At 59.0% G+C, this 27,918-nt stretch overlaps 1 protein-coding gene across 1 annotated transcript; it reads right to left on the reverse strand.

The window, feature by feature from the left end:
• Positions 1–720: 720 nt before the first annotated feature.
• CELSR3 (cadherin EGF LAG seven-pass G-type receptor 3) lies at positions 721–27,442 on the reverse strand. Its single transcript, XM_069475638.1, has 35 exons — positions 23,443–27,442; positions 21,270–21,920; positions 20,576–20,801; positions 20,195–20,310; positions 19,751–19,839; positions 19,487–19,644; positions 18,727–18,890; positions 18,325–18,450; positions 18,065–18,234; positions 17,472–17,657; positions 16,651–16,767; positions 16,084–16,255; positions 15,773–15,914; positions 15,555–15,675; positions 15,096–15,279; positions 14,694–14,795; positions 13,254–13,348; positions 12,819–13,028; positions 12,345–12,540; positions 11,921–12,076; positions 11,457–11,622; positions 10,721–10,888; positions 10,426–10,552; positions 10,127–10,333; positions 9,715–9,889; positions 9,385–9,497; positions 8,849–8,928; positions 8,218–8,341; positions 7,632–7,748; positions 7,392–7,540; positions 7,036–7,145; positions 6,517–6,675; positions 5,768–5,968; positions 3,878–4,763; positions 721–2,490 (listed from the first exon to the last, which is right to left on the reverse strand). Exons 1-35 carry the CDS (start codon positions 27,188–27,190, stop codon positions 2,463–2,465), a joined length of 9,939 nt encoding a protein of 3,312 aa, XP_069331739.1. The 5' UTR covers positions 27,191–27,442; the 3' UTR covers positions 721–2,462.
• Between the last annotated feature and the right edge of the window lie 476 nt (positions 27,443–27,918).

Consider the following 27,918-nt stretch of genomic DNA (forward strand, 5'->3'; position numbering starts at 1 on the left):
CAGGGTACCCGTGGAGTGGGGAGGAGAAACCCCCGAGTGGTCAGGGGGCCTTGGGGGGTGTCCGGTAACGCCAGCCTTCACTCTTGGTGGAGGATCCAGGTCTGTGGGGCTTCTCATGCCTCCAGCTTAGGGCGCCACCCTCAGGCTTTCCCTCTGAAGCTAGGCATATTGTTTCTGAGATGGTCCCCAAGGCCTCCTCTTCAGCTCTGACCACCCAGGCCAGAAATGAAGCTGCAAGGATCTCCGCCCCCGCCCCCGCACAAAACACAGCCCGGGCATTGAGCCCGCGCCTGCGCCTGGAAGGTTCCTGCCTGACCCGCGGGGGTAACGCCTCTTCCTGGCCAGCTCCAAGTCAGAGAAGCTGGTGGGGGTCAGTGCTGTCAGTGACCCCTAGTGTCATGACCCCTAGCCAGGGCATAAAACACCAGGCCAGGGCTGCAGGCCCCAAAGACTTAGGATGTCCTCATGCTGCTGCCTTGACCAGAGAAGCTTCCCTTGGCACCTTACTCCCAGCACTTGTGCTTCAACTTTAGGCCCCAATTACAAGGTGAGGGCCCAGGTTTCAGGGTGAAAGATGGGAACCTGGTCCAAATCTAGTATGAAATGGGCTAAAAATAGCTGGATATTCTTGGAGGGGGCTCAGATTCCTCCCAAAGGTCAGTCTGGCCTGAATCATTCACAGTCACCATCCTGCACCCCACAATGGAAAGAGGCAATAACTGTTTTCTATAGAAGTTTATTCCCAAAACAGAGCGCGGCTTCACGGAACAATTTACACAGACAGGAAAGGGGACCGCTGGGCTGGAGGGGGGCACCCCCAGGGAGGGGCATCTACAGAACGTAGGCAGTAGCAAGGACACCCTCCCACCCTTAGCAGGCCACTCAGCCCTTCAAGGGCTGGGATCATTCTGGGTAAGGAGAGCTTGGGTCCTGGCTGGTGGGATTTGGCACCAGTCAGTGAAGTACAATTTTTAATCTCCTAGGAAACTGCCTCCTAAGAGTATGCATGGAGTGGGGGGTGGGGAGGTGTCTATACAGACCACCCCCCAGCCCTACACAACCACCGTCCCTGTGGTAAGAGGGTGCCTACTCGTGAGGCCCTCTGGGTCTGCTGTTAAACAGGGGACTCAAGACTGACCTTTGGCCTGGGAGAGCTCAAGATGGCCAGGTCCAGGGTCCTCACAGGTGGGTCCTCCAAGCCCCTCTCCCACTTTCCCTACCTTTTACTTGTAAACAAAGGGAAAAAAAACATTCACAACTGTAAACAAAGTGTAAAAGTTCAAAGTTTTAAGTTGTAAACAAAGTTAAAAAAAAATTTTTTAAATCTCTACCTGTAAACAAAGCAACAAAAATTTAAAGTCCCCAGTTCTGGACATCAGACAAAGTAACAAAAGTGAATTTTGTGAACAGAGTCCTAACAGTCATTTTTCCCTTTTTAAGGGAATAAAGGAGGAGTGGAACTGAGTCACTTCCTGCAGCCCGGTGCCAAGGGCCAGGGAGGATCCTGTAAACTCGGGGAGGCAGCGGCACCTACATTCTGGGTCTTGAATTCCCTTGTTTCTGCTCCCCTCACTCACCCTCCCAACCCACCCTTCAGAGCAAATTCTAGCAGAGGGCAGTGTCAGGGAATCAAATGGCACCACAGACAACTTTTGCTCACAGCAGGGGCAGGGGCAGGGGCAGGGGCAGGTGAACAACCCCTCCCCCACCCTCTGCAGGAATGTCTGACTAGAGGCCTGAGCTCCCCCAGGAGCCAGGGAAGCCTTGCTCTGTAAACATGACATCTGCTGCTCCACCAGCACCCCACAGCATCAGTCCTAGGTCATAAGGCAGTAAGTGGCAGGGACTCCACATAATAAACACACACATCCACGGGGAAGGGAGGCATGAGCAAGCCCCCATGAGGAAGCCAGAGGACCTCTGTTTCCAAGACCAACCCCCAGCCCCAGAAATTTGGTCTTTGGGGCATTTGAGAAAAAGCAAAGAACAATTCTGTACTTGGGCCCCTGGCAATATTCAGATCCACCTTGCCGGTAGGGGGAGCATAGGAAGGCATCTGTCCCACCTGTCTGACTCCACCCCAGTAAGAGCAAATGGTTTGCTAGGGACCCACGTGGGGCCAAACTCTGCCTCTCTCTTCCTCTGTCCTCCTCCCCTTCCCAGCCCAGCCTCAGACCCCCGGGAGACAGAAAAGCTGAAAAATAACATAAGCATATCTCTCTGGTTACAAAGGTACAAAACATATAAAAGTCCTCCCTTCAGTTTCCCCATCCCTGCATCTGTCACACGCATGCTCACAGATGCGCATGGAACCTCATGGAACCTCATAACCTCAGTGGGCAGAGCTGTGTGGGGTGGGGGGCAGAGGCTGCCTTGGGATCAGCCCCCAACTCCTGGAGTCTCTTCTGTTAGCCCAAATCCTCCATCGCCCTCAGCTGTTCCTCGTCTGTACCGCTGGCCCCTCAGGAGTGACCCTCACTTCTGGGAACTCTGTAGAGTTGTGGGTGGAAATCAAAGGTCGATGCTGAGTGGACTCAGGTGGCTCTGGGTTCCCCCACCAGTCTTGGCCTGGTCCACCTCCCCATGCCTCCGCCATTACCCCTGCCTCTCAGCCCCCAGCCCCTGTGCCCCCTCATGCCCACTCCGTCCATTCTGCACCCCCAGACTCATCAGCAAGGCTCCTCGGCCACCTAGGTCTGTTTTCTAAGTGCTTCCAAAGCACCTACTATGTACAGATGCTATGTTAAGCACTTGACATTGTCTCATTAATCTCCACATCTGAGTTTGTTACTACAGTCCCCTTTTACAGATGAGGAAACTGAGGCTCAGAGAGGCTTATACCTTTCCAAGGCCCACAGCTTATGAGGTGAGACATAGAACTTAGACTCAGACCTGTGTGACTCCAGAGCCTGAACCCCCTGCTCAGTCCCCAGCCCACCTCACACACAGCCAGACCCCAAGGCAGGGGGACCCAGGTGGGGAGTCAGGTCCCTCTCATCTGCACCCCCAGCATCGCTCTGGAGCCTCAGACGCCCAAACCCCCTGCTCCTCCCGCCTTCCTTTGTCCTCTCCCAACACTAGGTCCTGCTCAGTTCTGTGGTCCCCTTCCCCATCCCAGGGACCCCTTCTCCCAAAGCCATCTCTTATCCTATGAGCCCTGACAGAGCCTGACCCGCCCGTTTGTTCTCCTTGAAACTCACTTCTCCTTTTGGCTTTCAAGACCTGGCAACTCCTGGTTCCTCCCACCCCAACATTCCTTCTCTGACTCCTGAACATACACCTACTTCCCAGGTCTCTCTGCTGTCTCCTCCCCCACAGATGCCCCACCAGCACCTGAGATGCACCAGGTCCCAACTCAGCTCCCGTGAGCCCCACCCCACAGTGCCCATGGCAGGAAGACCTTCATATTGACTGAGGAAATCAATGAACGAATGATTTACCCTCTACAAAGTTAGCTCTTCAGCCCGGCATATCCTGGCACAACTTCCAGCCCCTCCTTATGCCATACAACCTCCCAAGCCAAGCCTCCTCCCTCCCCCTCCCCCCTGCACTCACCAGATTACCTCCCACTTCTAGGCCTTGACCCCTGTCCTCCGCCTGCACTAGCTCAAGCCCTTTGGAAGGCACCTATCTCTCCTTAGCCTGGGAGGTGCAGGGAAGGGTGGCTGGCCCCTGTCATTTGGCTGGCATGTCCCTGCTGGTCACACCCCCTTGCCAGATTTCTGTCCCCAGCCTGGGCCCCTAGCTTGCTGAGCCTGGGATAGGCCACACCTATCTGCCAACCCTCACCCTATTCCATGGCAGAATTCGGAGCAGGGTACACAGGAGGTTGCCCTAAGCTGACAAGGGTGTGAGCAGGTGGCGGCACCATGCTTACTCTGAGTCCGGTGACAGCTCTGAGATACTGTGAGAGGTGGCAGAGCGTGGCGTGGAGGGCCCAAGCGCAGAGGCCGTGGCAGAAGGCGTGGCAGTGGTGTGGGGGCCCGAGGGCGTGCTTGAGGACTGCACAGAGGAGAGGGCTGAAGAGTTGAAAGATGCGAGGATAGACGAGAGAATGTCCAGCTGCTCCGTGGAGGGGCCATGGCTGGGGCCCCTGGCTGGGTCCTCCCTAGCTCTGAGCAGTTGTGGGGCTGGCCCAAGGGCTTCTCGTGAGGGGTGCCGGCTAGGCACCTGGTCCAGCCGCTCCCGAGAGTTCGAGCTCCTAGACAGAGAGTCCAGGGGCCGGGATGGCAAGAGGGGGTCCCTTGAGAGTTGCCGCTGAGGAGACAGGGGCAGAGGCGGAGGCTGGGGGTCAAGGTCCCGGGTGCGGCGGGGAGGGGGCAGTGTGCTCAACCACTCTCGAGGCGCCCCTAAGTCCAGCGCATCCCGAGACCCGAAGCGGCCAGCCACGGCACCAGGGTAGTCCCGGGGTGGCTGCCTCCGTGGCAAGGTGCTGCCCCGATTTCTGGGCTCCAGGCGGCCTGGCACAGCGTCCACACGTTCCTGGGAACCTGGCCGGCTCAGGGGACGCAGAATAGGGGCAGGGGCCTCCTCTAGTCGCTCTCGGCTCAATTGCCGCCGGAGGAGCAGGTCCAGCTGTTCTCGGGAAGAGTAGCGACTGGCTGGCTGTGAAAGGCTGCCAGTGCCCCCGCCAGCATAGATGCGACCATAAGAGGCAGCTGGCACAGCACGGTGGCCCAAGGTGGCTGCACGGCACCAGGACAGCTCAGGGGCACCTCGGGTCTGTGGCACCAGTGGGTATTGCAGCCGGTTCTTCAGGATACCTATGGGAGGAACAAAATGGGGGACAGGGTGTGTACGTGGGAAGGAAAGGCAGAAATTTACAAGTTTAGGCATGTGGTAGCCCCTGGGACCCCTGTGACTCGGGGTTGGGAGCAGAAACCCCTTGGGGAGGGGCAGAGGCAACCCTAGGGGTCCCAGAGAGGCAGCAGGATGGGGGCAGAGTGGGGAGGCAGCGATCCTCCAGATCAGGTCACGGGCGGTCCCATGGTACAGAGGTAGGGCAACCTCCCCCTAAAATCAGAGAGGGGCAGCCCTCAGGCCCTGGCAATGCAGGCCTGGGTCAAAGGTGCAGAAATCCCTTTGGTTGGGGCAAGAGCAGTCCCCAGGGTCCCTGTGATACAAGGGTGGGGGAAGAAACCTCAGAGTTGGGGCAGGGACAACCTCTGGGGGACACTATAAAGCAGGGTAGGGGGCAGAAACCTTCTAGATCAGAGCAGGGACTCTGGGATCTGGGAGGCAGCAGCTCCTGCACACTGGGGTTGGAGGAAGGGGAGGAATCCCTTGGGTTGGGGCAGGAGTGGCCTCTGAGGTCCCTGTGGTGCCAGCCAGGGTATGGGAAGACAGGAACTCCTGGATCAGGACAGGGAGACTATGAAGCAGGCTGGAGGAGCAGAAACCCCCCGGATCAGAGTAAGATGAGCTCTCAGTTTGGAACAGGAAGCTGAAATCCCCTGGGTCAGGGTAGGTTACACGAGCTGAGCCTCTGGGTTAACCCCAGTGACTCATGACTCCTGTGACCCAGACTCAGCAATGTCTGACCCTCATGACCCCTGAAGCCCTGGCTGTTCCCAGTGAGCAGAGGTGGGGATAAGAGGGCATGTCCTCAGAGATCAGTGGAACCACCCAGGGAGGGGGCTCCTGATAAGCCCCCTTGCCTTAACTGGAAGTGGATGGAGACGAAAGTGGAGGAACCTGATGGCTCAGGGCTTGGGGCATGGGCAGCCCTCAGGGTTCCTGCAGTGCAGGCCCAGGGTCAAGGTCATACCTTTCCTCTGGCGCTGGGCCCGGCCCAGGGAGGTTTCATCCCCACTGGTCAGGGCCAGGTCTGGCTGGTTGTTGTTGGCTGCATCCTTGCTGGTGTCCAGCCCCAGGCGCCTTTCAGAGCCCCAAGTCTGCAGAGCACAGGGGGCTGCCTCGCACTCCCCAAGGGCTGGCCAGTAGGATAAGAGGTCATTGCCATCCACATCTGTGGACCCAGGGTAGGTTACAGGAGCCTCTGGGTTGACCGCAGTGATTCATGACCCCTGTGACCCAGACTCAGCGATGTCTGACCCTAATGACCCCTGAAGCCCTGGCTGTTCCCAGTGAGCAGAGGTGGGAATAGGAGGGCATGTCCCCAGAGATCAGTGGAACCATCCAGGGAGGGGGTTCCTGATAAGCCTCCTCACCTTAACTGGAGGTGGATGGAGACTGAAAATGGAGGAACCTGATGACTCAGGGTTCAGGAAGGCCAGGCTGGACCCAAACCCACAGGGAAGACAGGGGGCTGGAGGGATGACATGCCACTCCGTAACATCCCTGACCTCGTTACTCTGTATCAGGCCATTCCTGGGACTCCCAAGCACTGCCGGGAGATGGGTGGGGAGATGTGCATGGGGGTCCCTATCGTTATCCCAGAGGTTCCCAATGGGCCAGTCCCAGGCATCCTCAAGGGATAGCAGGGTCCGTGCATCACACCCAAGCAGGAAATGGGGTGTCCCTTGGTCACCCATGAGGTCAGAGGTCTCCCATCACCTTTGGGGTGGGTAAGGAGCCTCTCACTTTGGGCTGCCCGGCGGAGTGGACGCTGGAAACGCCCCCGTGTCCGGCCATTGTCCTCACTTTCTGAAGATGGGATGGACAGACTCCTCTCCTCCTCCAAGGACAGGTCACTGTCAGAGTCGGAGTCTGCGCCTGGAGTTGGGAAAGTCAGAAGGAGGGTAAACTCGGGGAGGCAAGGGACTTGGGGGTAAGGGAAGAACCTGGGTTTGAGGGTCTTGAGGTGGGTACGGCAAAGGGGCTGGGGCCAGGAACCTGGCAGAGCTTGGGGTGGAGGTGGGAACAGAAGGGCCGGGACTTATCCCGGGGTGGGCCAGCAGGAGTGGATTAAGAGAACCAGGTCTTGGTGAGTAGGTGCCCTCCTGAGGCAGTGACCTGGGAGAGCTTGTCCCACCCCAGTCAGCCACTGCTCCCAGTTTGGGGCAGAAGAAAAGGGGATCGATCAGGGAGAGATCCTCTGCCTCCCTCCTCCCTGACCCAGGCCCCCAACTCCACCAGCATCTCGATGGAACATGGCCACATCCAGGTCAGTGGGGCCAGCGTGAGCCTGGAGGCTGTGGTCAATGTGGTCAGCAGCTGAGCCATGTCGAACCAGAACATTGTCCCTGGAAACACAGGAGCCCCCATCAAAAAGGGATGTGATGGGGTGCTTTGGAGGCTGGAGTATCCGAGTGCACAGCCAGCTGCAGGTGGAATGGCTCTGAGGGTATCCCTGGGTGTGTGGCAGGAGGTGTCTGGGGCAGAGGCAGCAGCAGGGCCCCCGATGGCCCAGATGGGTGAAGCCGTCCACCCCAGGACCTGGTAAGACCCTCTGGTAACATGGGGCTGGATGAGGAGGCCCCTCCTGTCACCTGAGGTAGCTGCGGCCCCGCTGGCTGTCCTGGTCCTGGGTCCGGCCAGAGCGGGCACTGCTCACCGAGGAGACGGTGGAGGCACCAAGAGTGATGCGGATGAGGCCGCTCTCCTCAAAGAGGGCAGTGTTGTTATAGGCCCCTGGTCCCTGGGGGAGGCAGGGATAGGAATGTGAGGCAGCCCTGTAGACACCTCAAACCCCAGCCTTCCCAGGCCCCCCAGCCCTGACAACCCCTCACCGTCCCAGGCGTGGGCCTAGCCTCCTCGGGCACTGCCTTCCTGCTCAGACAGGCTGGTGTCCAGGCAGCCCGGGCATCTGCATTCAGGACACAGAAAAGCAGCAGCACTGCCAGGCCCTGTGGGTCAGCAAGGGTCAGGGTGGGGTGAGCAAACGGCAGTGAGAGATTGAAGTCAGAGAAGGTGGGAGTAGGGTCAGCAGGGGCCGGTCACTGCAGGTTAGTGTGAGGCAGTGAGGAGCCCAGGGGTGCTCAGTAACAGAGTCAGGCAAGGTCAGCAGGAGCAGAGGCCAGAGCGGCATTACAGAGTGGATCAGTAAAGGTCAGTGTGGATAAGCAAGGGGCCAGGAGCCTCAGTGTCGGTGAAGCTCAATCCAGGATCAGCACCCAGTCCAGGGTCACAGTCTAGCTAAGAGTCAGCTCCAGACCTGGGGTCAGCAGCCAGGGTCAGTGTCTGGCTTGGGCTAACACCTGGCCTGACAACAGTCACCCAGTAAGAGTCAGCTGCAGGCCAGGGTCAATGCCCTGCCTAGAGTTGGGCCAAGCCTGCTGCAGGTCCACTGGGGTGGGGGAAGGGCGCCAGGGTTACCTGGAGGCCACAGAGGCCGGCGTGGAGGTAGTGGAAGGCCAGGATGCTGTGGTTGACTGCCAGGAGGCCAAAGAGCCAGGAGGCACTGACCAGCAGAAGGAGCAGAAAGGAGCTGCGTAGGGTCCTGCTATGGGGACATGGGAGGACACAGGAGGACATGCAAGGCTCATGAAGGGCTCATGCAGGGGACAAGGAAGAAAAGGAACCCACACCAAAACATGGGGGTCTCTGGAGGACACTGAGGGGATGGAAGGTCGTACAAAGAACCAAGAGAGCACTCAGGGAGCCACGAGGGGACATGGGGAAAATACACATGAGTGTGGGGCCATGAGGGAAAGCATGGAAGATACGAGGGCACACATGGGGCAGGGAGCAGAGCAAGACACCCAGGCCAAGGGAGACTCTGGGGAGACCCAGGGGACAAGGAGAGACAGCAGGGTGGCAGCACATGCAGGCCAGAGTATGGTGGGGGCGCCAGGGCGGGACTGCAGGCCAGGGCAGGTGTGACTTCATCCCTTCATCAGAACTTGGAGCCCAGCCTGCACCAGGGATGCTCTCGGGACCCCAGACCGCACCTAGGAGGGGCCTGCCATCCTGAGAATCCCCCCGTTCCCCCAGCCAGCCAACTCACGGTGCAGAGGTCTTCTTGGCTTCCCTCTGCCCTGTGGAGCAGGATGTGCGGGCCGCGAGGAGAAACATGGTCCCATTCATCTGGACCCACGGCCACATGTGTGGGGCCGGGCAGGGCAGAGAGAGAGAGAGACGATGAGAGACAGACAGAGAGAAGAAGGGACAGAGAGAGACCAAGACTCACAGTAAAAGGGGCAGAACCAGTGAGAAATTCTCACACACACATGCACACAAAGGCACAGGGATCAGAAACAAAACAACCGAGGTGCTTAGAATCACAGAAAAAGTTGGAGATAGGGAACCAGACACGGATTGAGAAGGGGGAAAGGAGAGAGACAGAGGCAGAGGCAGAGGCAGGAGAGTCTGTGACCCCACACCCCCATCTCTGTGCCAGCTGAGTGGGGAGTGGTCACTCTGTGACCAGAGAACAGAAATGGAGGCCAAGCCCAGGAAGCCTGCAGACCACACCTGCTGCAGGCCCCCCACCTCCCCCCATGAGGGAAGCACAGAGGTGGGCACCAAGTACAGGGCACTTACCACTATGACCAGGACAACAGGGCCAGCAAAGCTCCAAATGAGGGGTTCGTGGACCGAGATCCAGCAGAAGTCAGGGTTCCCGTAGCCCTCAGGGTCCAGGCCGACAGCAAGGCCTTGGGGACAAGGGGTAGAACTGAGAGGTGTGTTCTAGGGCTGCTGACCCTCCCATGTGTGGGTGAGGGTGGAGCAGGTTCCTCCATGAAGAGGGAATGCAGGGGGTTGAGGTTGGGGGTCATGATTGGAATTGGGGGCAGGGGCAGGGGTCAGGCCATGTGACGGCTAGAGGTCAGGGGTCACAGCCCTGAATGGGCGAGTGGGCAGGGCCCTCACCCAGCAGCACAGCAGGGACGCCCCAGCCCAGGGCATGGTAGAAGCGCATGGCACCGCGGTCCACATTGCGTGGCTCAACCTGCATGCGGTAGAGGTGCAGCCCCTGCACGAGGAGCCACGCAAAGGTGCTGAGGAAGAAGTAGTGCAGGAGGATGGCGACCGCAGTGCACACCAGCTGAGGGCAGGGCAGGGGGGCGTCAGGACCGCTCCTGCCTCGCCCCACCTCTGACCCCCCCTTCAGGTATCTGCTTCCCACCTCAACCTCTAAACCACAGCATCTTACCCCAGCATGTTGCCCCAAACCCTGGCCTCAATCTGAGCATCCCTGACCTCTGACCCCGAGCTTTGGCCCCAGGCCTCCTGGGTGAGGTGGGGTCATCAGGACACAGCTCCCTTGGCCCTGAACCTGCACCTGGTTGTGAGTCCTGTGAATCCCCAGCAGGTAGAGAAGCTCTGCCACCCCCAGGGCGGCTGCCACGTTGGCATGGATCCCACGCACATTGGACTTGAGGCTGCGCAGACTCAGCAAGATGGCCGCGGTCAGCACCAGCGCAGCCACGGACACAGCCACGACCACGTGGGTGAACACAGCCAGCAGCTCCAGGTCGCCCTCCAGCCGCTGCAGAGACAGAGATGGTCGCTGGGGTGTTGGGCAGAATCCCCCTGTCCCTTTGACCCCGCCTCTCTTCAGGACACTAAACACAGCCCCACCTCACGGGGGGAGGCATCCATGAGGACCCCAAAGGTGCCCGTCCGGCTGCAGCGACACCGTGCGTGGGACCCGTTCCTGTGCACCAGCTCGCAGTCCCGTGCTGTCCACATACCATGCTGGTCCGCCCTGCAGCCACAGGGCAGTTAGACCTACTACCCCATCCCAGGAGTGCCCGGTGGTCAGGCAGGGGTTTGTGAGGGATTGTGGGAAGGGCTGTGGGGCAGGCTGGGATTATCAGTTGGCCTCCTAGGAGCTAACAGAGGGACCAAGGGTTTCCAGAATGGGGGTCCTCACAGGCCAGGTGGGTCCCACTGCACGCAGATCGCCTTGCTCCGATTCGCCGTCTGTAGCAGTCGGAACTCAAGGCTGATTGGGGACTCCAGGACACCCCTTAGGAAGTTGTGTCCATGAAATACAGCCACGCTGACCACCGGAGAGTTCATAACGGGGTTCTGGGGCAGCCTGAGGAGACACCCCATCTGGGCTTGGCCACTGCTGACCTCTCCAAGCTCTGCCTGCCTACCTCACCCTGTTTTCATGCCACTTGCCATAGCTGACCCAGGGTGTGGGATGTCCCCAGAGTGGATGCTGCTTCTAGGATGCCTCTCTGCTGGGCTGTTCTGGGGCTTCAGATTCACTGCCCAGACTGTAGTCTGAGGCCTGAGCAGCTCCAGAGGATCTGCGACCGTTTGCTGTCTTTGCCCTCCCCCCTACCCCATCTGACGTCCATCAGTCAGCCTGTCTTTGTCTGTCTCTATCAGCCACATGGCCTGTCTGTACCTGGCTCATGTACCCCTCCTGTGTGTGACTGTCCCCATCTGTGACTCTGTGTCTGTCAGCCTGCAGCGCCACACCTCTGCACAATTCCAGAGAGCACGATTCACATGGAACCCAGCATGGACGAGGCTCCCTGGAGCTGTGCACAGGAGCATCTCTGTATGTCTGTGAACCTGCTCATCTGCCACCAAAGAAGGGAACAGTGGGCTGAGTAGAAGCTCATAGGAAGCTCAGGGGTGAGGGGCCTGGGTACCTGGCACCTCTGCGCTCCGCCTGGAACTGGGCAGGGAGCAGCCCCCCCAAGGTGCGGTAAACGAGGAGAATGACAATGGAGATTCCAGGCTCTGGCTCTGGGGGTGGTGGTGGGGGGACCACACTTGACGCGGTGGAGTTTTCCATGCTGCTGGTTGTGGGCAGAACTGCCAGGGAAAAGGGGAGGAGCCACTGTCAGTGACCTCCAACCCCAAGCACTCACAAACCCAGCTCTGAACCCAACCCAGCATCAAGCACAGGGATCTTTTCCCTGCAGGTCTGGAACTGTGGGATCGGGGAACAGCCCATGAAAGGAATATTCAAGGCCTGGGAGGGGTCATCTGTGGAGAAGGGGAGGACGTCTGACATGGGGGAGGTCTGCAAAGGGGAAATTGGCAGAACGGCAACATGGGGTCTGGCTTGGGGGGACAGGGAGACAGGACCTGGTCCCCCAAGGGCTCTCACCTTCAGAGGGGAATGGCCAAGGGGACTGGAAAGGCAGTAGCACATGGGTATGAGGATCCCAGGCATCCTGGCCTCGAAAGAGGTTACTGTGGTAGCGGGGGTAGCGACGGGCCCCCCGGGTTGAACTGGGATGCTCCATGCGGTCAATGCTGAGCACTGCCCGGGGAGGCAGGGAGAAGGAGGAAGCCCATCAAGACCTTCTTCCCCACGCTGAGGGTCCCACTCCCTCCTGCACCCATCCTGCACCCAAGTCCCACAATCCACATTTTCTTTGCTACCAGCAGAGCCTGTCCCTGCAAAATTTAGAGGGTGGTGGCACAGCCTCCTGCCATGAAAGCTGGCATCAATAGCCCCAGCCTCTCAGACCTCTAGGTCCCTGCCTTTTCATGGCCCCCTGCCCTGCCCCACCCCACCCACCACGCACTGATATTGGGTGTCACCAGCCCCACGGGATTCAGGTATGTGAGTTCCATATTCCTTGCAAGCGTGGCCGCATACTCCTCTAGATGCCGCATCAGCCCCGCGCTGCCTGGGGAGCCCCCAGGGGCCCGCTGCCCCAGCGCCGCCCACAAGTCCCCTGTCTCTGGAGCAAGCAGTGCAGAGCCGGCCCACAGCAGATTCTAGAAGGTCAGAGATGGAGGTAGGCTCAGCCAGGTAGTGAGGATGTATAAGGGGACAGGGCAGGCATGAGGGGTCTGGCCAGGTGCTCAAAGGGGCCCCAACAGGCAAGGGGGATGGAGTGGGAGGGGAAAAGGGAAGAGGAACAGCCTGGGACGTTCACTTCCCCACAGGACAGGAGGGGCCTGAGCTGGCAATCCAGGGCTGGGGGCTGGGGAGCCGGGGGCGCAGAGCTGGGAGTCCAGGGCCAGGGGACTGGGAACATAGGGCATAGCCCCACCTCATTGAAGTGGGCGTCCTGTGTGGCTGTCAGCCCAAAGCCCTGTTGGTGGCTCTCAAAGGCCAGCAGATGGGCCAGGAGGCGGGCAGTGACACGGACATCTTGGCTGAAATAGTGGTCAGTGTGGCCAGTCACCTCCCGCAGCTGCTGAGCCAGCTTCTTGGCCTCCGTGGTATCCAGTGCTGTCTTGTTCAGCTCTAAGCCATCCAGCTGCCAGGACAAGGATGAGGGTAGTTGTTCTGTGATCCCTTAGGCCTTTCTCAAAAGCCTCATAGGGAGAAGGGGTTGCCAATTCAAAGAGCAACTGGAAAAGGCCCAGGAGGTCAAGGGCTGGGGTATGATATCTGGGGCCCGCCACAGGCCTGGGGTGGCTGAGGCCAGGATCAGAGCCAACGAAGGTCTTGGGTGCAGGGAAAGGTCTGGGCAGAGTCTCACCAGCAGACTAAGCTCTCGAAAGGCAGGGGAAGTACAGTTGAAGAGGTCGGGTTCCAGCCAACCCTGGTCCTCGTCACAAAGCCGCACAGCAGCACCTGGAGGCAGGAAAGCCCTGGTCAGGCCTGGGGTGTGGATCCCTTTGCTGAGGAGGTGACCACAGTACCCTCTCGTATCCCAGAGGGCATCTATGGCTGGATCCCTGGACATAACAGCCCAAGCCCAGGGGGGCCCCCACGCTTGTCAGTCGATTCCTGAGGGGTCTGTGGACCATTCTCAACCACCAACTACATAAAAGAAAGCACCAGGGTGGGGCTGCAGACACACTCACACTCAAACACATTCACACATAGGCCGGGACGGGCTCATAGACATGCCAGTGTTCACAGACACACAGCCCCAGTGCTCACAGCTACACACGCACAGATGCATGGATCAGGACAAGCACACAGACATGCAATGCTCACGCACACACACAGACACGCCAACACAGATGGGTCTTCTGAGAATATCCTGTGAACAAAGTGAGGTGGGAGGGTTCACACAGTTTTAACTGCCTCAGTGGTGACTTTGCTGTCATCTCTCTCCCTTGTCTATTGGGATGGAGTTAGAGTGAGAATTGACTTGGTCCTTAGAGAGGCTTGTAGCTACCAACAAGAGGGACCCTAACATAAACACAGAATCCCCTTCCCTCCAAGACAGACTCTCAGACGCGTGCGCAGGCACAGAAAGACACGAGCATGCACACACAGATGATCTCTGTCCAGCCACTGCAGAGACCTCAAGCAGCAGGGAGGTTCTGAGGGGCCTCAGGCAGCAAGGAGGAATTGTAGGGTCCTCAGAGGGGAGGGATCTTTCATGACCTCAGGCAGTAGGGAGAGGCCTACAAGGACCTCAGGAAGTGGTGATAGTCCTGTGGGGACCTCAGGAACTGAGGAGGGGTTTGCAAGGATCTTAGGAAGTGGGAAAGTATCTGCAGGGTCCCCAGGCAATAGGGAGGGGTCCCTAAGGAACTCAAGCAGCAAGGAAGGGCTTCCAGGGTCCTCAGACAGCACGAAGGGGCCTCAGGGACTTCAGGCAGTTAGGAATAGATTTTAGAGACCTCAAGCAGCAGGGAAGGGTCTGCAGGGATCTCAGGCAGCGGGAGGGATCTGCAAAAGCTCTGGCAGTGGGAGGGGGCAGCGCACCTGAGCAAACACGTACCCCTTACCTGCACCCCGCAATCCTGCCCAGAAGCCAAGAGAAACAGACGGAGTCTTAATGAGGGTTTAGGGAGGGACCCAGACCCCCTGGGAGGCAGGGAGGGGCCCACATGGACTCCTACCCCATTCCCACCTCTTTGCAGGAGCAAGGCCACCCAACTCAGGAAAAGAGATGGCTCTAGCAGTCAGAGAAAAGGCCCATCCCTACCTTCAGCACAGCCCCTGCCCCCCACATACTCACCGAAGGCCCCCCGGGGACAGGGCACTGTGGCCAAGCTGCCAAACTTGGTCTGGGGCCACCACACACCAGATCTCAGGGACTTGGGGCAGGCATCATAGAGCACTAGGGAGAGAGGAGGTGCTGAGGCAGGCAGCCAGGATGTGGGGCAAGTGGCAGCCACACCTACTGCCCCTCCACTGCCCACTCTAGGCCCACTGTCCACCACTCCTGCTGGCTTCTCAGGAGCTGGCCTGTCAGATTCTGTGACAGGTCGGCAAAGTACTTGGGGCAAACATAGGGATCCCTGGGTATAAGTGGTCTTCCTCAGAAGCTTCCAGAGTCCCTACCCAAGGAGCCACGCATGCTACTAATACTTGGTGGAACCATGCTGGAAGCAGCCTTCTATGGGTGGAGCCTACTTACCCCTGCATCCACTGGCTGTCACCTCTGCGAAGGGACTGTCACAGCTGTTACACTGGCGGCCAAGTGCTCCTGGACGACAGGGGCACTGCCCACTGTGGGGTGCACATGAGCGCGAGGTGGAGCCCACAGGGTAGCAGTCACATGGGAGGCATGAGTCACTGCCCCGTGGTCGGTAGTGGAACTCCTGTTTGAGGATGGGTCGGGGCCTGAAGTCAGAGGTCAGGGCTTGGGGAACGGTCAAAGGCAAAGAGTAAAGAGAATAGTGCTCAAAGGCCAGGAGGAAAACAGGGCCATAGATGAAGGCAAGGGAGGGGTTGGGGTCAAGGATGAGAGATGGCAACTAGGTCAAAGGGCATAGGTAAGAAGTTACGCCCTAAGTCAGGTGCAGAGATCAGCAAACTGGACAAGAATCACAGATCATGTCCAAGGAAGGGTTAGAAGGTCAGGGGCCAGGCACACCTTGCAGTGACACTGCCCATTCGTCTTGTTGCAGTTGGGGTCAAAGCCCTTGTGAACATCACAGTTGCAGGGGCCACAGGTTGGGCTCCCCCACCAGCCCCGTGGGCACTGCTGGTCCATCCTGGGGGTGAACAACCAGGAGAGATGCTTCCATGATACTCAGTGACTCTCCCTGTCCCCACCGGGTCTCTCCATCATCTCAGCCCCTAGCCTCTCACCTGTGCTCACAGTGGTGCCCAAAATAGCCACCTGCACAGTCACAGGTATAGCCATGGGGGGCTCCTGGAAGGTGCCGGCATGACCCCTGGTTCTGACAGGGGTTCAAGAGGCAGGCATCCACACAGCCTGGGCCATAGTAACCTGCAGATCGGATTAGGAAGCTCAGGACACTGGTCACAGAGCATGGAAGGCAACAGGCACCTGTCCTTCTCCGTCCCTCCCTCCTGCAGGCCCTCTAGATCCCCCATCTTTGCCATGGGCCCCTGGCTCCTGCCCAGATCACCCTTCCCCCAACCCTCTCAAGGCCCACCTGGCCAGCAGGTGCAAGAAAAGGTCTGCCAAAGGTCTCGGCAGTCGGCGTGGGGTGGGCAGGGCCCAGAGGCACAGGCGTTGGTCACAACACATCCAGGTTCCACATTCACTCGGTGGCTGGGGGGTAGCAGGGCCGGGGACCCCGAGGGTGTGGAGCCGAGCCACACCCCCTACAGACACAGCCAGCAAGGGGTGAGACCCATGTCAAGGCACAAGTCCTGCAGAGCCAGCCACCCAGTCTGATAACCCCTGACATGCAATCTCCCCAAGACCCGCCAAAAAACCCAGGCCCCCCAAAATATCCCCAATTCAGTCCCCCTGAATTGGGTCCCTGTGGGACCCTAATTGTGCTGTCTCTGACACAGATCCCTAGTGACCCTTGATTATCTAAGATAGACTCTCACCTCTAACACAACAGAAAGGCTTGACTTATCTCTGATAACTCTGGGTCACCCATGCCCTCATGCCAACCCCCACTTGAATGGCTCCTTTCAGGTCCAAGGAGCCCCTGACCTCTGGCCACTGACCCTAATGCCCCATATCGCATTCCCATGCTGACCCCCACCTGGATACAGCCGACCAGACCCTGAGGAACCTCCTCCTTACTGCTGGAGGGCAGGCCTCCCACGTGGAGTTGCTTTACCTTCAGGCCCTGCAGCTCGCTCCCCACCGCCATGGTGTCCTGGAGAAGGGGGGACAGTCAGCACTGGGGGTGGCGAGGCCTGAGGAATCCCTGCCGTATCCCAGAGTCAGTCTTGGCCTTCTTCTAGCCCTGCATGACCACGCTTTGTCCCTCTGTGCCAGAGGAATGGTCTGGGAATGAGTGGCTCCCAAGCATGGAGAAGCTGCTGGGGTGTGGGTGACGTGTGATAGGGAGGTTTTAGTCAAAAGCTGGCCTCAGGCTGGTCCGATGGTAGTGGGTTATCAGACCTTATTAACATCAGTGTCACTAAAGTTGGTATACAACTCCCCACTGCTAAATTTGACTGGCTAAAAAAAAAAAAAAAAAGAAAAAGCCAGCCTCTGATATGCCCCTCTCTCCTGGACCCAAAGCAGATCTTGAAATTCTTTGATCTTGAGCTAGGGTGGGCAGGGATCAGGGCAGAGATCAGAAGGGGCTTCTGGGAGTCAGGCCTTTGCTACCTACAGAAGGTTCCCCAAGACCAGGCCAGAAATCTAGGTGGGCTCCCTGATGTGAGGAAGGCCTGACAGTGGAAACTGGCTGGTGGGGAGGGCTTGCCAAGGATATAAGGAGGGGGACTGGGGGAAGAACATTAGACTTGGTGCAGTGCAGGGAATTGAGAGGAGCTGGACTAGAGGTGGGGTCAAACAAGGCAGGTCTGGTTGGAAGGCTGAGAACAGACTACCCGGAGTCAGAGATCAGACCTGGAAGAGGCTAAAGTCCAGTGAGACCATGAGGACATGGTGGCCCCGTTGGCCACCTGGCTCCTCTTGCAACTCCAGCCGCAGATCATGCCACCGGCCATCACTGACAGTCACCTGGTCCAGGAGAAGGTGGGCAGGACGGCCCAAGCCCTTGGTCACCGTCACAGACAGCAACCCCCGATCTAGCTGTGGGTAGAGATGCACAGCCCTGGAGTTAGAGCCCCAAGTTGGGTTGCGGTGAGTTGTGAGATCAGAGGGCTCAGAGGTCAATATCAGAGCTCAGAACATTGGTCCAGGCTATACCTGGAGCACAGGGCACTGTGCCAGGGAACAAGATGTTGCTTATATCAGGTCAGGGGGCAGAGGCTAGAACCAGGGTTGTGGACTGCTGTAGCTAGCACAAGAGAGAGCTATGCGGGTACCCTGCACCTACAGAGGATATCATGATGGGGAAGAGAATCAAGGGTCAGGGTCCAGAGCAGGGTCACATGTGGTCAGGACACTTGGCAGAAAAGTATGCTGTATGACCAGGCAATAGGCGAAAAGAATGTTGCCGATGGCATCAAAGTTTGAGATCAGAAGGGTAGACACACCTGGCAGAGAAGCGTGCTGTGTGGCCCAGCCTGCACTTGCATCAGGACCCCCTGTGTTGCCCGTGTCCGAAATGCCAGCCCCAGGTACCATGGCACAGACACAACCATGTCATTTCCAAAGTTCCAGCTCAGTGTGCCATTGCCACGAAAATGGTGGGGATGGGCCATGGCTGAGTGGATAAGAGAAGCAGGGTCACAGGCTGAAACCCAGAAACAGACCTTACCCCGCACACCCCTCCTGCCCCATGCTGCCCACTCACTAAGCCGACAGTCTTTGCCACCGAAGCCCACAGGGCAGTCACAGCTGAAGCCACCCCAGTGCTCTGAGCAGAAGCCACTGTTCTTGCAGGGGCCTGAGTCACAAAAGTGTAGCTTGGCCTGGCAGCCTGGGAGAGGAAGGCACATGGAAGATATGAGAACATGGGGTGGGAAGCATGAGTGCTGGAAGATATTGGTGCCCAAAGGGGCCAAAAGGGCCATGATTTCAGCCCCATGTTCTCTCAGGGGGTGGGGTTGGTAGGAGTCAGGCCTTAAAGGCTGAGCTGTAGCATGGTGCTTGCCATCAAAGGAAACGGGGTTGAAGTCACCCCATGTAGTCATCCACTCCCTCCCTATGCTTGGGACAGGGCCACGGGCTGTGCTCATGGGAGCTTTGGGCCTACCTGCCATGGTGCCATTGTTTGCAACAAAGGCCGCCATGTCCACTCGGCGGCCATCAATGTGCAGGTCCCGCATACAGCCGATGAAGTCCTTGTGGGACACGGGGAAGTTCTCGGGGAGGTTGGGGACACCCCCCAGGAGCAGAGGGCCCGTCAGGTCCAGGGACCTGGGGGTCAGGGGTCTGGGTCACTGGTAGGACTGAGACCAGAGTAGGGTTGCTCTTGGGGGCCATAGGAAGTAGAGGGTAGGACTCTGAGGGTAGGGAGGTTGAGGGGGAAGGATAAGGCCAGGCCAGGGAAGGAGTTAGGGCCTTACTGCAGTTGTGGTGGTACAAAGGAGAGCTCAAGATGGGCAGATGCTCTGGGGAAAGGCAGGGGAACTGGGGTTGAGGGCTACAATGAAGAAATGAGGCATCTGGGTAGCTGAGGTAGGGGATAGAGAAGTGGAGAGTCTGGGGAGCTGGGTATGAGATTAAGGGGCTGGTGGGAGCCTGGGGCATTGGAGAGACTACGGTTGGGATGTGGAGGCTTTGGAGGACTGGGTTCCTGGGGCCTGTGTGTGGGAGCAGGGAGTCTGGGGGAGAATACAGAATTGAGGGTTAGGGTGAATAGGCTTTCAAGGCCTTTGAGGGAAGAGGGAAATCTCATGGTTTGGGGAAAGGATGGGCAGTTTGGCAGGCTGGGGTGGGGAATGGGGTATATGAAGGGTTGGGGTGGGGTTTGGTAGGCAGAGGACATGGGCACCAGGGGGTGGGGGCCTCACTTCTTGGAGCTTGTTTGCACACCAGCAGCCGCGCATGAGTAGTTGCCAATCTCAGCACCAAACTGCAGAGCTATGGCCACATCACAATCATCCACACTCAGCACAGCCACCTTGTCCTTGGAGGGGCCCTGAGTACCCCCTAGGGCATCTGTCCGGGGCTAAAGGCGGAGGCACAACAATCAACAGTGCCTCTAGGGTAACCCCAGAGGAGAGCAACTCAGAATCCCCACTTCCCCCATGCTCCATGCCAGGGGTGGTGCCTACCTTGTTGTAGTATCTCATATGCACTGTATGCCACTGCCCGTCACTCAGGCCCCCCGGAACTGTGGGGCTGACCACTGTGTTGGATTCACCTGTGGAGGGGATTCAAGTGGAGAGTTATATGGACAGCTGAATCACCCCACCCTCACCCCAGTCATATAGGCACAGCTACTCCCAGAGTCACCCTGGATGCATCAGATCAGTCCCCTCACTGTTGACCACACTGACTGGACCAGAGTGCCTTTGAACAGATACAAAAGCACACACTTCTTCGAGACACGGACCTTCCCACAGGGAATGGTCACAGAGCTGTGTCCTCACTATTGTCTGTTTGGCATGGAGGTGCACAGTGAGGCAAACCTGAGGGGACTTGGGGCTTGCATCTTCCAGCCACGCGACGTACACATGCACCCACTCGCCGTCACACACATCCGCAGGGACACCCACCCGTGGAATATGTGAGCCGAACTTGGCCAGCCACTAGCTCCAGGGCCAAGAAGTCATGCTTCTCGTTCAGGCGCCCGTTGTAGAAGAGTAGCCCGCTCGGCTGCACCGTCGCAAACCTGGGCGGGGTGGGCAGGGGGCGTCAGGAGCTGGATACCACCTCACACCCACCATCCCTGCGAGAAGGTTTTTGGGGCACCCGCCCAGCTGGGGCGAGAGGAAGCGACGAGGGACCGCGGGCCCGACGGGGTACGCCAGGAGCGGGGCCTCAGGAGAGGGGGCGGTATCCTGCGGGGACGTCAGGATGGGGCAGTCGGGAATCTGAGTCAGGGTCACACAGGTAGGGGCGGCATGGAGGGGCGCAGACACGGGGCGGGCACCTACGAGAGGGACAGCGTGAGGTGGAAGCGCTGCCGCAGGCCACGGAACATGACGAACGAGCTGGGCGGGAAGGAGCGTGCCGCCACCTCGCAGCGCGGGCCCTCGAAGGCGCCGCCTGTCGGGCACTGGCAGCGAAAGCCACCGTTAGGCGCATCGGTGCAGGTGCCCCCGTTGCGGCAGACGCCCGGCACGCAGCGACCGGCTTCGGTGTCCAGCTCGCAGTCTTCTCCTGGGGGCCAAGCCGCGGTCAGAGGCGGTCACAACCACGCTGGCCCTGCTCGAGTGGGCCCGATGTCCGTGCACGTCAAGGCCAGGTTCCAAGACCCCTGAGAGGTGGAGCTCCCTCTGCGCACGGCCGCTCTGTCTGGCCCCACCCGCGCCCCAGCCCGGCTCGGCCCCGCCCCCGTCGCCCCGCCCCGGCCCCGCCCCACAGCCCCGGCCCCGCGGAAGATCTCTATTCCCTGGCGGCCTTAGGCGCTCCCTAGGCCCAGCTCTACGGCTTCCGGTCTTACCGCGCCCACACCAGCCCCTGGGGCCTCAAAAGTGATGCCCACTTCGACTCAAACTGTATAAAACCAATTTATGTAACCAAGACGTTTGTATCCTGTAATACTCTGAAATAAAATTAAATTAAAAAAAAAGTGATGCCCAGTCCTCACTCGCGTTGCTGTCCCGCCCCAAGCTCTGCGCCGCTCACCAGTGAACCGCGGGCGGCAGACGCAGGTGTAGCCGCCCTCGCGCCGCGCACAGGCTCCGCCGTTGCGACATGGGTTCGAGTAGCAGAGGTCTAGCTCGGTCTCGCAGAAGTCGCCCGTGAAGCCGGGCGGGCAGCGGCAGCGCAAGCCGGCGATGGGCTGGATGGGTCGGAAGAGCGTGGAGGCAGAGGCCAGGAAGGGCGCGGACGAGTCAAAGCGGAGTACCGACACGCATTTCATATAATTCTCACAGGGCTCGCGTAGGCACACGTTGTCATCAAAGGGCAGGACGTCGAGCAGCGAGCGGGCCGCAAGCGCGGCGCGGCGCACGTATAACTGCTCCTGCAGCTCCTCGGAGCTGAACCAGGGCCCCGCAGCGCCCGCCGCGGCCCCACGCGGAGCCAGTGCAGAGAAACTCACATTGAGCACGGTGCCCCCCACGTCCGTGTCGTTCTGGATGTTGAAGATGAAAACATCCTCGGCTGGCGTGGCGAGCACCGCGGCCACTCCTTCAAGGAAGTGGCCCAGCAGCGGCGACAGGAAGCGTTCTTGCCACATGTTCTCGAGGCGCACAGTCAGGCTGTTGGCCAGCAACTCCTCTGTGATGATGACCACACGCAGCACACACTGTGCCGTCACACTGTGCAGGCCGTCTGCAGTTTGGGGCAGGGGCAGTGGTCAGCAGCTGCCCCTCCCTGGGACACAAGAGGGCTAGGACCAATGACAAACCAGGCCCCAAGCACCTCTGAGTCAACAGGCTGACCCCACCAGGACACAAGGGAGTCTGGGGCTAGTGACCACCAGCTCCCCCAGCATCAGGGTGCTGTTTCCTCCCCCAACCCCCATCACAAACCGAGATCTGGGCCAGGGATCAACCAACCCACACAGTGCCCATGCGCTAGCAAGTTGCTCTCCCAACAGCACACAAAAAGTTAACTAAGTGCTCAGTAACTCACACTTCCCCAAGTTATAATGGTCAGCAGGTCAACGCCACTCAGGACACAGAGAGGACCTAGGGCCACTGGCCACCCATTCTCAGACACCATCCCATTCTCCCCTACCCCAGCATAGCAGAACTAGAAAAACATTCCCTCCAAGAAACAAGGAGGATTCCAGGTCAGAGATCACCTACTGCCTATCTCTGGTCAGCAAACTGCTCTCTTATAGCACCAGAAGGGGGCCTGGCCCAGTGAACACTCAATGCCATCCCCCAGTACCCTGGGTCAGCAAGCTCCAGGATCCTCCTTCTCCCCACCCCCACCCCCCAACAGCATTCTTGAGTTAGCAAGCTGTCCACCACTCCACATCTGGGTCCTGTAGTTTCAGTGACTACCAAGAGATGAAGATGAGGTGTTTATCTGCCTTGTTTACCTTCTCTCCAGACCCTAGCACACACTGGGTGATCAATAAGCATAGGTGAATTGACGGATAAATGAATGCTGTGCCTTCTCTGGCAGTGCCAGGAGTCCCTGCTCCAGATTTGAGAAAAGAGCACCAGTAAAGCCCGTCTTCCAACTTTTGCAGCCTCCAGTAGGCAGGACTTGAAGAGCCTCTCCTGCCTGCACCCTCCTACTAGAGAGGGGTTCATGAAAGACTGAAGCAGAGGAGGCAGGAAAGAGGCAGGCAGACCTCTGGACATTTTTCCAAAGAGCAGGGCCTCAGACAGCCCCTTGGACAGCAGCCAGGCCAATGTGGACACACTCTCAGCCTGAAGCTGCCATAGGAAGCTGCTGTTTCTGACCACTAAACTACCGGTCTCCTTTTCCTGCACAGATGGGTGAGGGTCAAACTGGATCCAAAGTAATCCTTCATCTGAACATGGGTATGATGTAGACTGGCCCGTACAGGCTTTGTCTGGGACCTCCAGAGAATTACCCCAGGACCTCTGGCATTTTATGGGGAGGGGAGCTATCCCTGGGGTAGCAGATGGTTCTTTACAGTCTTTATGGGGTCTGCTAGAAGCCTTAGAATCTTTGGGATTCTATAGAGACTGTCCAAGAACCTTAAGCAAAGTCCCTGTGAGGTCTATGGCAGATCTGTGGGTTGCAGGGACCCAAAACTTAAGAGAGTCTTGGAAGGCTTGGAAATCCCTCTTTGGTTTGAGGTGCCCTGTGGAGTTCCTGAGGCCCTGACAGGTTGGGGTCACTGGGTCACTTGCCTCTCCCTACCACTCACCTGTGACAGTCACCAACATGGAGGCCACCAGTGGGCGGTTGTTGTCTAGCTTTCGGCTGAGTCGCAGCTCCCCACTGGTCTGGTTGACCACCAGCAGCTGCAGCTCATTGCCACGCTCAAAGGAGTAGAAGAGGTGGTCAGAGACATCAGGGTCATAAGCTGGGATGCGCCCAATGATGCCTGAGGGGAAGGTATCTGAGTGGTTGGACACATAATTGTTGAAGAGGATCTGGAAGTTGTTGAGCACAGGACTGTTGTCATTCTGGTCAATAAGGCGGACATGCACAGTGGCCCGACTGACCAGAGGAGCAGACGTGGCCTGCACCACAATCACATATTCCTGGCGAGCCTCATAGTCCAGGTCAATGAGTGCTGTCAGTTCTCCAGAGAAGATGTCCATTTGGAACAGCTCAGGGATGTTCCCTTCCACGATCTGGTACATTATATGGGCATTGGGTCCTTCATCAGGATCCATTGCGGTAATCTGGGCCACCACTGAGCCCACAATGCTGTTCTCCTTCACTCGCACCTCAAATTCCTCAGCTGGGAAGACAGGCGCATTGTCATTCACATCCTGTACTGTAACCTGGATACTGACTGGAGTACGAAGTGGGGGCACACCTCGGTCCACTGCATAGGCAGTCAACTCATACACTGGCACCGCCTCCCGGTCCAGCCGCCTCACTGTACGGACAATGCCAGAGGTGGGCTCAATGGTAAAATCTCCATCCCCATCTTCCCCATTCTGGAAAGTGTACTGGACTCGGCCATTGGCATGAGCATCCCGGTCAGTGGCTGAGATCTGCAGGACACTGGTGAACGGTGGGGCATCCTCAGAGACCAACCCTGTGTAGTGAGAGGCCACAAACTGTGGAGCATTGTCATTCACATCATTGACCATCACCTCCACATAAGTGGTGTCTGCCTTCTGTGGAATGCCATTGTCCCGAGCTGTAATAGCCAATGTGTATGTCACCTGATCCTCATAGTCCAATGGGGCCTGCAATGTAATGGCCCCTGAGTCTGCATCAATGCGGAACTGAGGCAGGTTGTCCTCTAGGAGATAGGTGATACGAGCATTCTCACCCACATCATCATCAGAGGCACTGATGACCACTACGGTGCTACCCACTGGACGATCCTCATTCATGCTTACTGAATAGTGGGCACTTTGAAACACAGGCCGGTGAGTGTTGGCATCTGTGATGTTGATGTGCACATAGCAGTGATCGTGAAGGGCACGGTCAGATGCAGTTAGTACCAGCTTGAAGTAGCGTTCCTGCTTGTAGTCCAACGGCAGAGCTAGTGTCACAAGACCCACACCTCCCTGGGTGCTGATGGCAAAGCGATTCCGGGTGTTGCCACCTGTGATCTGGTAACTGATGGCACTGTTGGCATCACGGTCTACAGCGGTCACACTAACCACACTGGTGCCCACAGCCGCATCTTCATTCAGCCGTAGGTGGTATTCCTTCATCGTGAACTCAGGCCGATTATCATTAACATCCAGCACAGTCACTGTGACGCTGGCTGAGGCAGAGAGTGGGGGTGAGCCATGATCTCTGGCCTCCACACCAAAGAAGTAATGCTCCACAGACTCACGGTCCAGGGGACCACTCACAGAGACCCAGCCAGTGGCACTGTTTATCACAAAGGGAGTATCAGGTGCCACACCAGTTAGAGAGTACTCCAATCTGGCGTTCTCCCCATGGTCAGCATCCACTGCCTGAATGTGGATGACTGAGTGGCCGAGGGGCGCATTTTCCAGGACAGAGACCTGAAAGGGCGTGCTGACAAAGATAGGAGTGTGGTCATTGATGTCCACCACCTGGATGCTGGCCAAGCCCGTGTTGTTGGACAGCGGTGGCCGGCCGGCATCCTGCGCGCGGATGCGCAAGGCATACTCTCTCTCTGCCTCGAAGTCCAGGGGTGCCACCACCTGTATCTCGCCTGTGAGGCTGTCGATGGCAAAGTGGCCACGGCTGTTTCCACTGATGATGTTGTAGTGCACCAATCCATTGGCATCCTTGTCCCTGTCGGTGGCCGTGACGCGTAGCACCACCGTGTGGGGGCGCACATCCTCGCGCACTTGTGCCACGTAGCGCTTCTCGCTGAACTGGGGAGCGTTGTCATTCTCATCCAGCACGGTAATGTGTACGCTCACAGTGGCAGAGCGTGGCCCGGGCTCCTGGCCCTGGTCGCTGGCTTCCACCACCAGCTCGTAGCTTTCCATGTGCTCACGGTCCACGCGGCCGCTGGTGCTGATGAGGCCCGAGCGTGGATCAATCTCGAAGGCGGCAGCGGCGGCGGTGCGCGCGGCAGGCGGACCCACGAAGCGGTAGCGCAGGTTGGCGTTGGGGGGCGCGTCGCCGTCCGTGGCGCGCAACTGCAGGATGGGGTAGCCCTCCTCTACATTCTCGCGGAGCGTCTCCCGGTACTGTGCCTGCTCAAAAACTGGCGAGTGGTCATTGCGATCGGCTACTGTCACCGCCACCATGGTGGTGGCCGAGAGGCGCGGCGAGCCATGGTCCTGCGCAGTCACACGCAGGTAGTGGCGCTCCATGCTCTCGCGGTCCAGAGCAGCCGCCGTGCGGATGAGGCCGCTTTGAGGGTCGATGCTGAACAGCTCCAGCGAGCGGCTGTTCATGAGCGCCGCCAGCGAGTAGACTAGGCGGCCGGCCTCGCCAGCGTCGGGGTCTTGCGCAACCACGCGTAGCACAGCAGTGCCTGCCGCCTCGTTCTCGGGCACCAGCGTCTGGTAGTTGTACTGCGGAAACTGCGGGTGGCGGTTAGCAGCGCGACGGAAGCGTGCTCGGTTCTCTGAGGGTATTCTCCACGCTTGAGGACTGGCCCAGACCCCTGGGGGGCGCGGCCCGGGGCGCTGCGGGAGGAAGCGGCGGCGGAAGAGACCGCGGGAGCGCATGCGCTCGGGCGCCGAATCGGGAGCTGTCCGAGACTCGCAGGGTGCTGAAGCCGATGTAGGAGCTGTCCTCGCCGTGAACGGTGCTGAATCTAACCGAGGAACAGATCCCGCAGCCCCGAGAAAACAGTCCCTCCAAAGGACTGTCCTCTCCGCTCGGGATATCGTGGCTCTCTCGCCCTGACCCCTGCGCCTTGGTGCCCACAATTCCCCGCAACAGCGGGCAGCTCCCACTCTTTTGTGGGCGCCTGTCCCAGCGTTCCACTGGGAGGACACCGGCTTGGAACCACGGGGCCGAGCCAGCAGATCCGAAGGGAGGGGCGAGCTGTTCCCTGGGCTCGGGACCCCTGGGGAAAGAGCCTCTGGCGACAGACTACCTCTTCGCAAAGGTCCTGTCCGCCCGCAAGAGGAGACCTCTGGGCGCCAGTATAACAGAGACCCTGGTACCTGTCCTGTCTCTCGCCCGCGGCTGTCCAATGCCTGGACCCCATGTTTAGTCCCCAGCTTCGCGTTCGGCTGCTCAGGAGGCCCTTGACCACTTCGGGCGCTTTGCCTTCTCCTTCGGAGCCCCACGAAGACAGGCTCCCTGACTTCCAAGCCAGGGCTCCCTTCCTTCCGGACCCCGGGCGGCTCCGGACAAAGAGCTAAGGCTCTGCCGCCGATCTGCGCTCCTGGCCCCGTAGCAGCAGCTAACCCCGGCTCCCAGCCCTGGTGCCCACCGCCTCCCAGCTCCTCCCGGCTGAGGGGGAACAAAGAGAGGAGAAGAAGAAGCAGGAGTATGGGGGTCGACAGTCCCCCGAGACTCCGCCACGGCAGCCGCCTCGCCATCACCCCCCGCCTCCCTGCACGGCCTCCACTGCCCCCCGCCCAGGTTCGAGCCTTGGGCCGGCCCCGCTGCTCGGGCCCACTCCCGGGCCCCTGCCGCCGCCCCGGCCCCCCGCCTCTCGGCCTATCGCTCCCCGCCGCCGCCCTCTGGGCACCATCTACTCTCCGGCCAGAGCCTCTTTGGCGTGTGGCCCCGGCTTTTGCAGCCCCCACCACAGCATCCCCGACGCTGCTGCCGCCTCCCGCCGCTCCAACATGGCTCCCGGATGCCCCGATGGTTCGCTCCACCTCTGCCCCGACGCCCCAAACCCAGTGGTACAACCCGTGGCGCATGGCAGGTCTGACGGCCGAAGCCGTTGCCGCCATCTTTACTGAGGACAAAAGTGCTGCTCACGGTGCTGAACAGAGCGCGGGGCACCGCCGCCTTGGGTCCGCCCTCCGCGCTCTCGGCCGCCGCCCTCACCCGCCTCCCTCCTCCTTCTAGGGCGCTGTCCCAGCTCCGTCTCCCAGTCTTTCTTTTGCTTGCGGATCTCTTGTCCCTCTTTCTGAACACTGGTTCCGAATCGTGTCCCGAATTTTGGTCTGAAAATTTAGTGCCCATGAGCGTTCTCACCGCTCTGGGCGGGGGTACCATGTGGAATCCTGGGGCGGCGGACGATGGCCGAACAGGGGCCTGGGGCGCCAGCAGCCCGAATAGCCTTAATCGATCAGCGAGTTTTAACTTATGAAAC

Source organism: Eulemur rufifrons, chromosome 7 (genome assembly GCF_041146395.1).
Source record: "Eulemur rufifrons isolate Redbay chromosome 7, OSU_ERuf_1, whole genome shotgun sequence".
Lineage (NCBI taxonomy): Eukaryota > Metazoa > Chordata > Mammalia > Primates > Lemuridae > Eulemur > Eulemur rufifrons.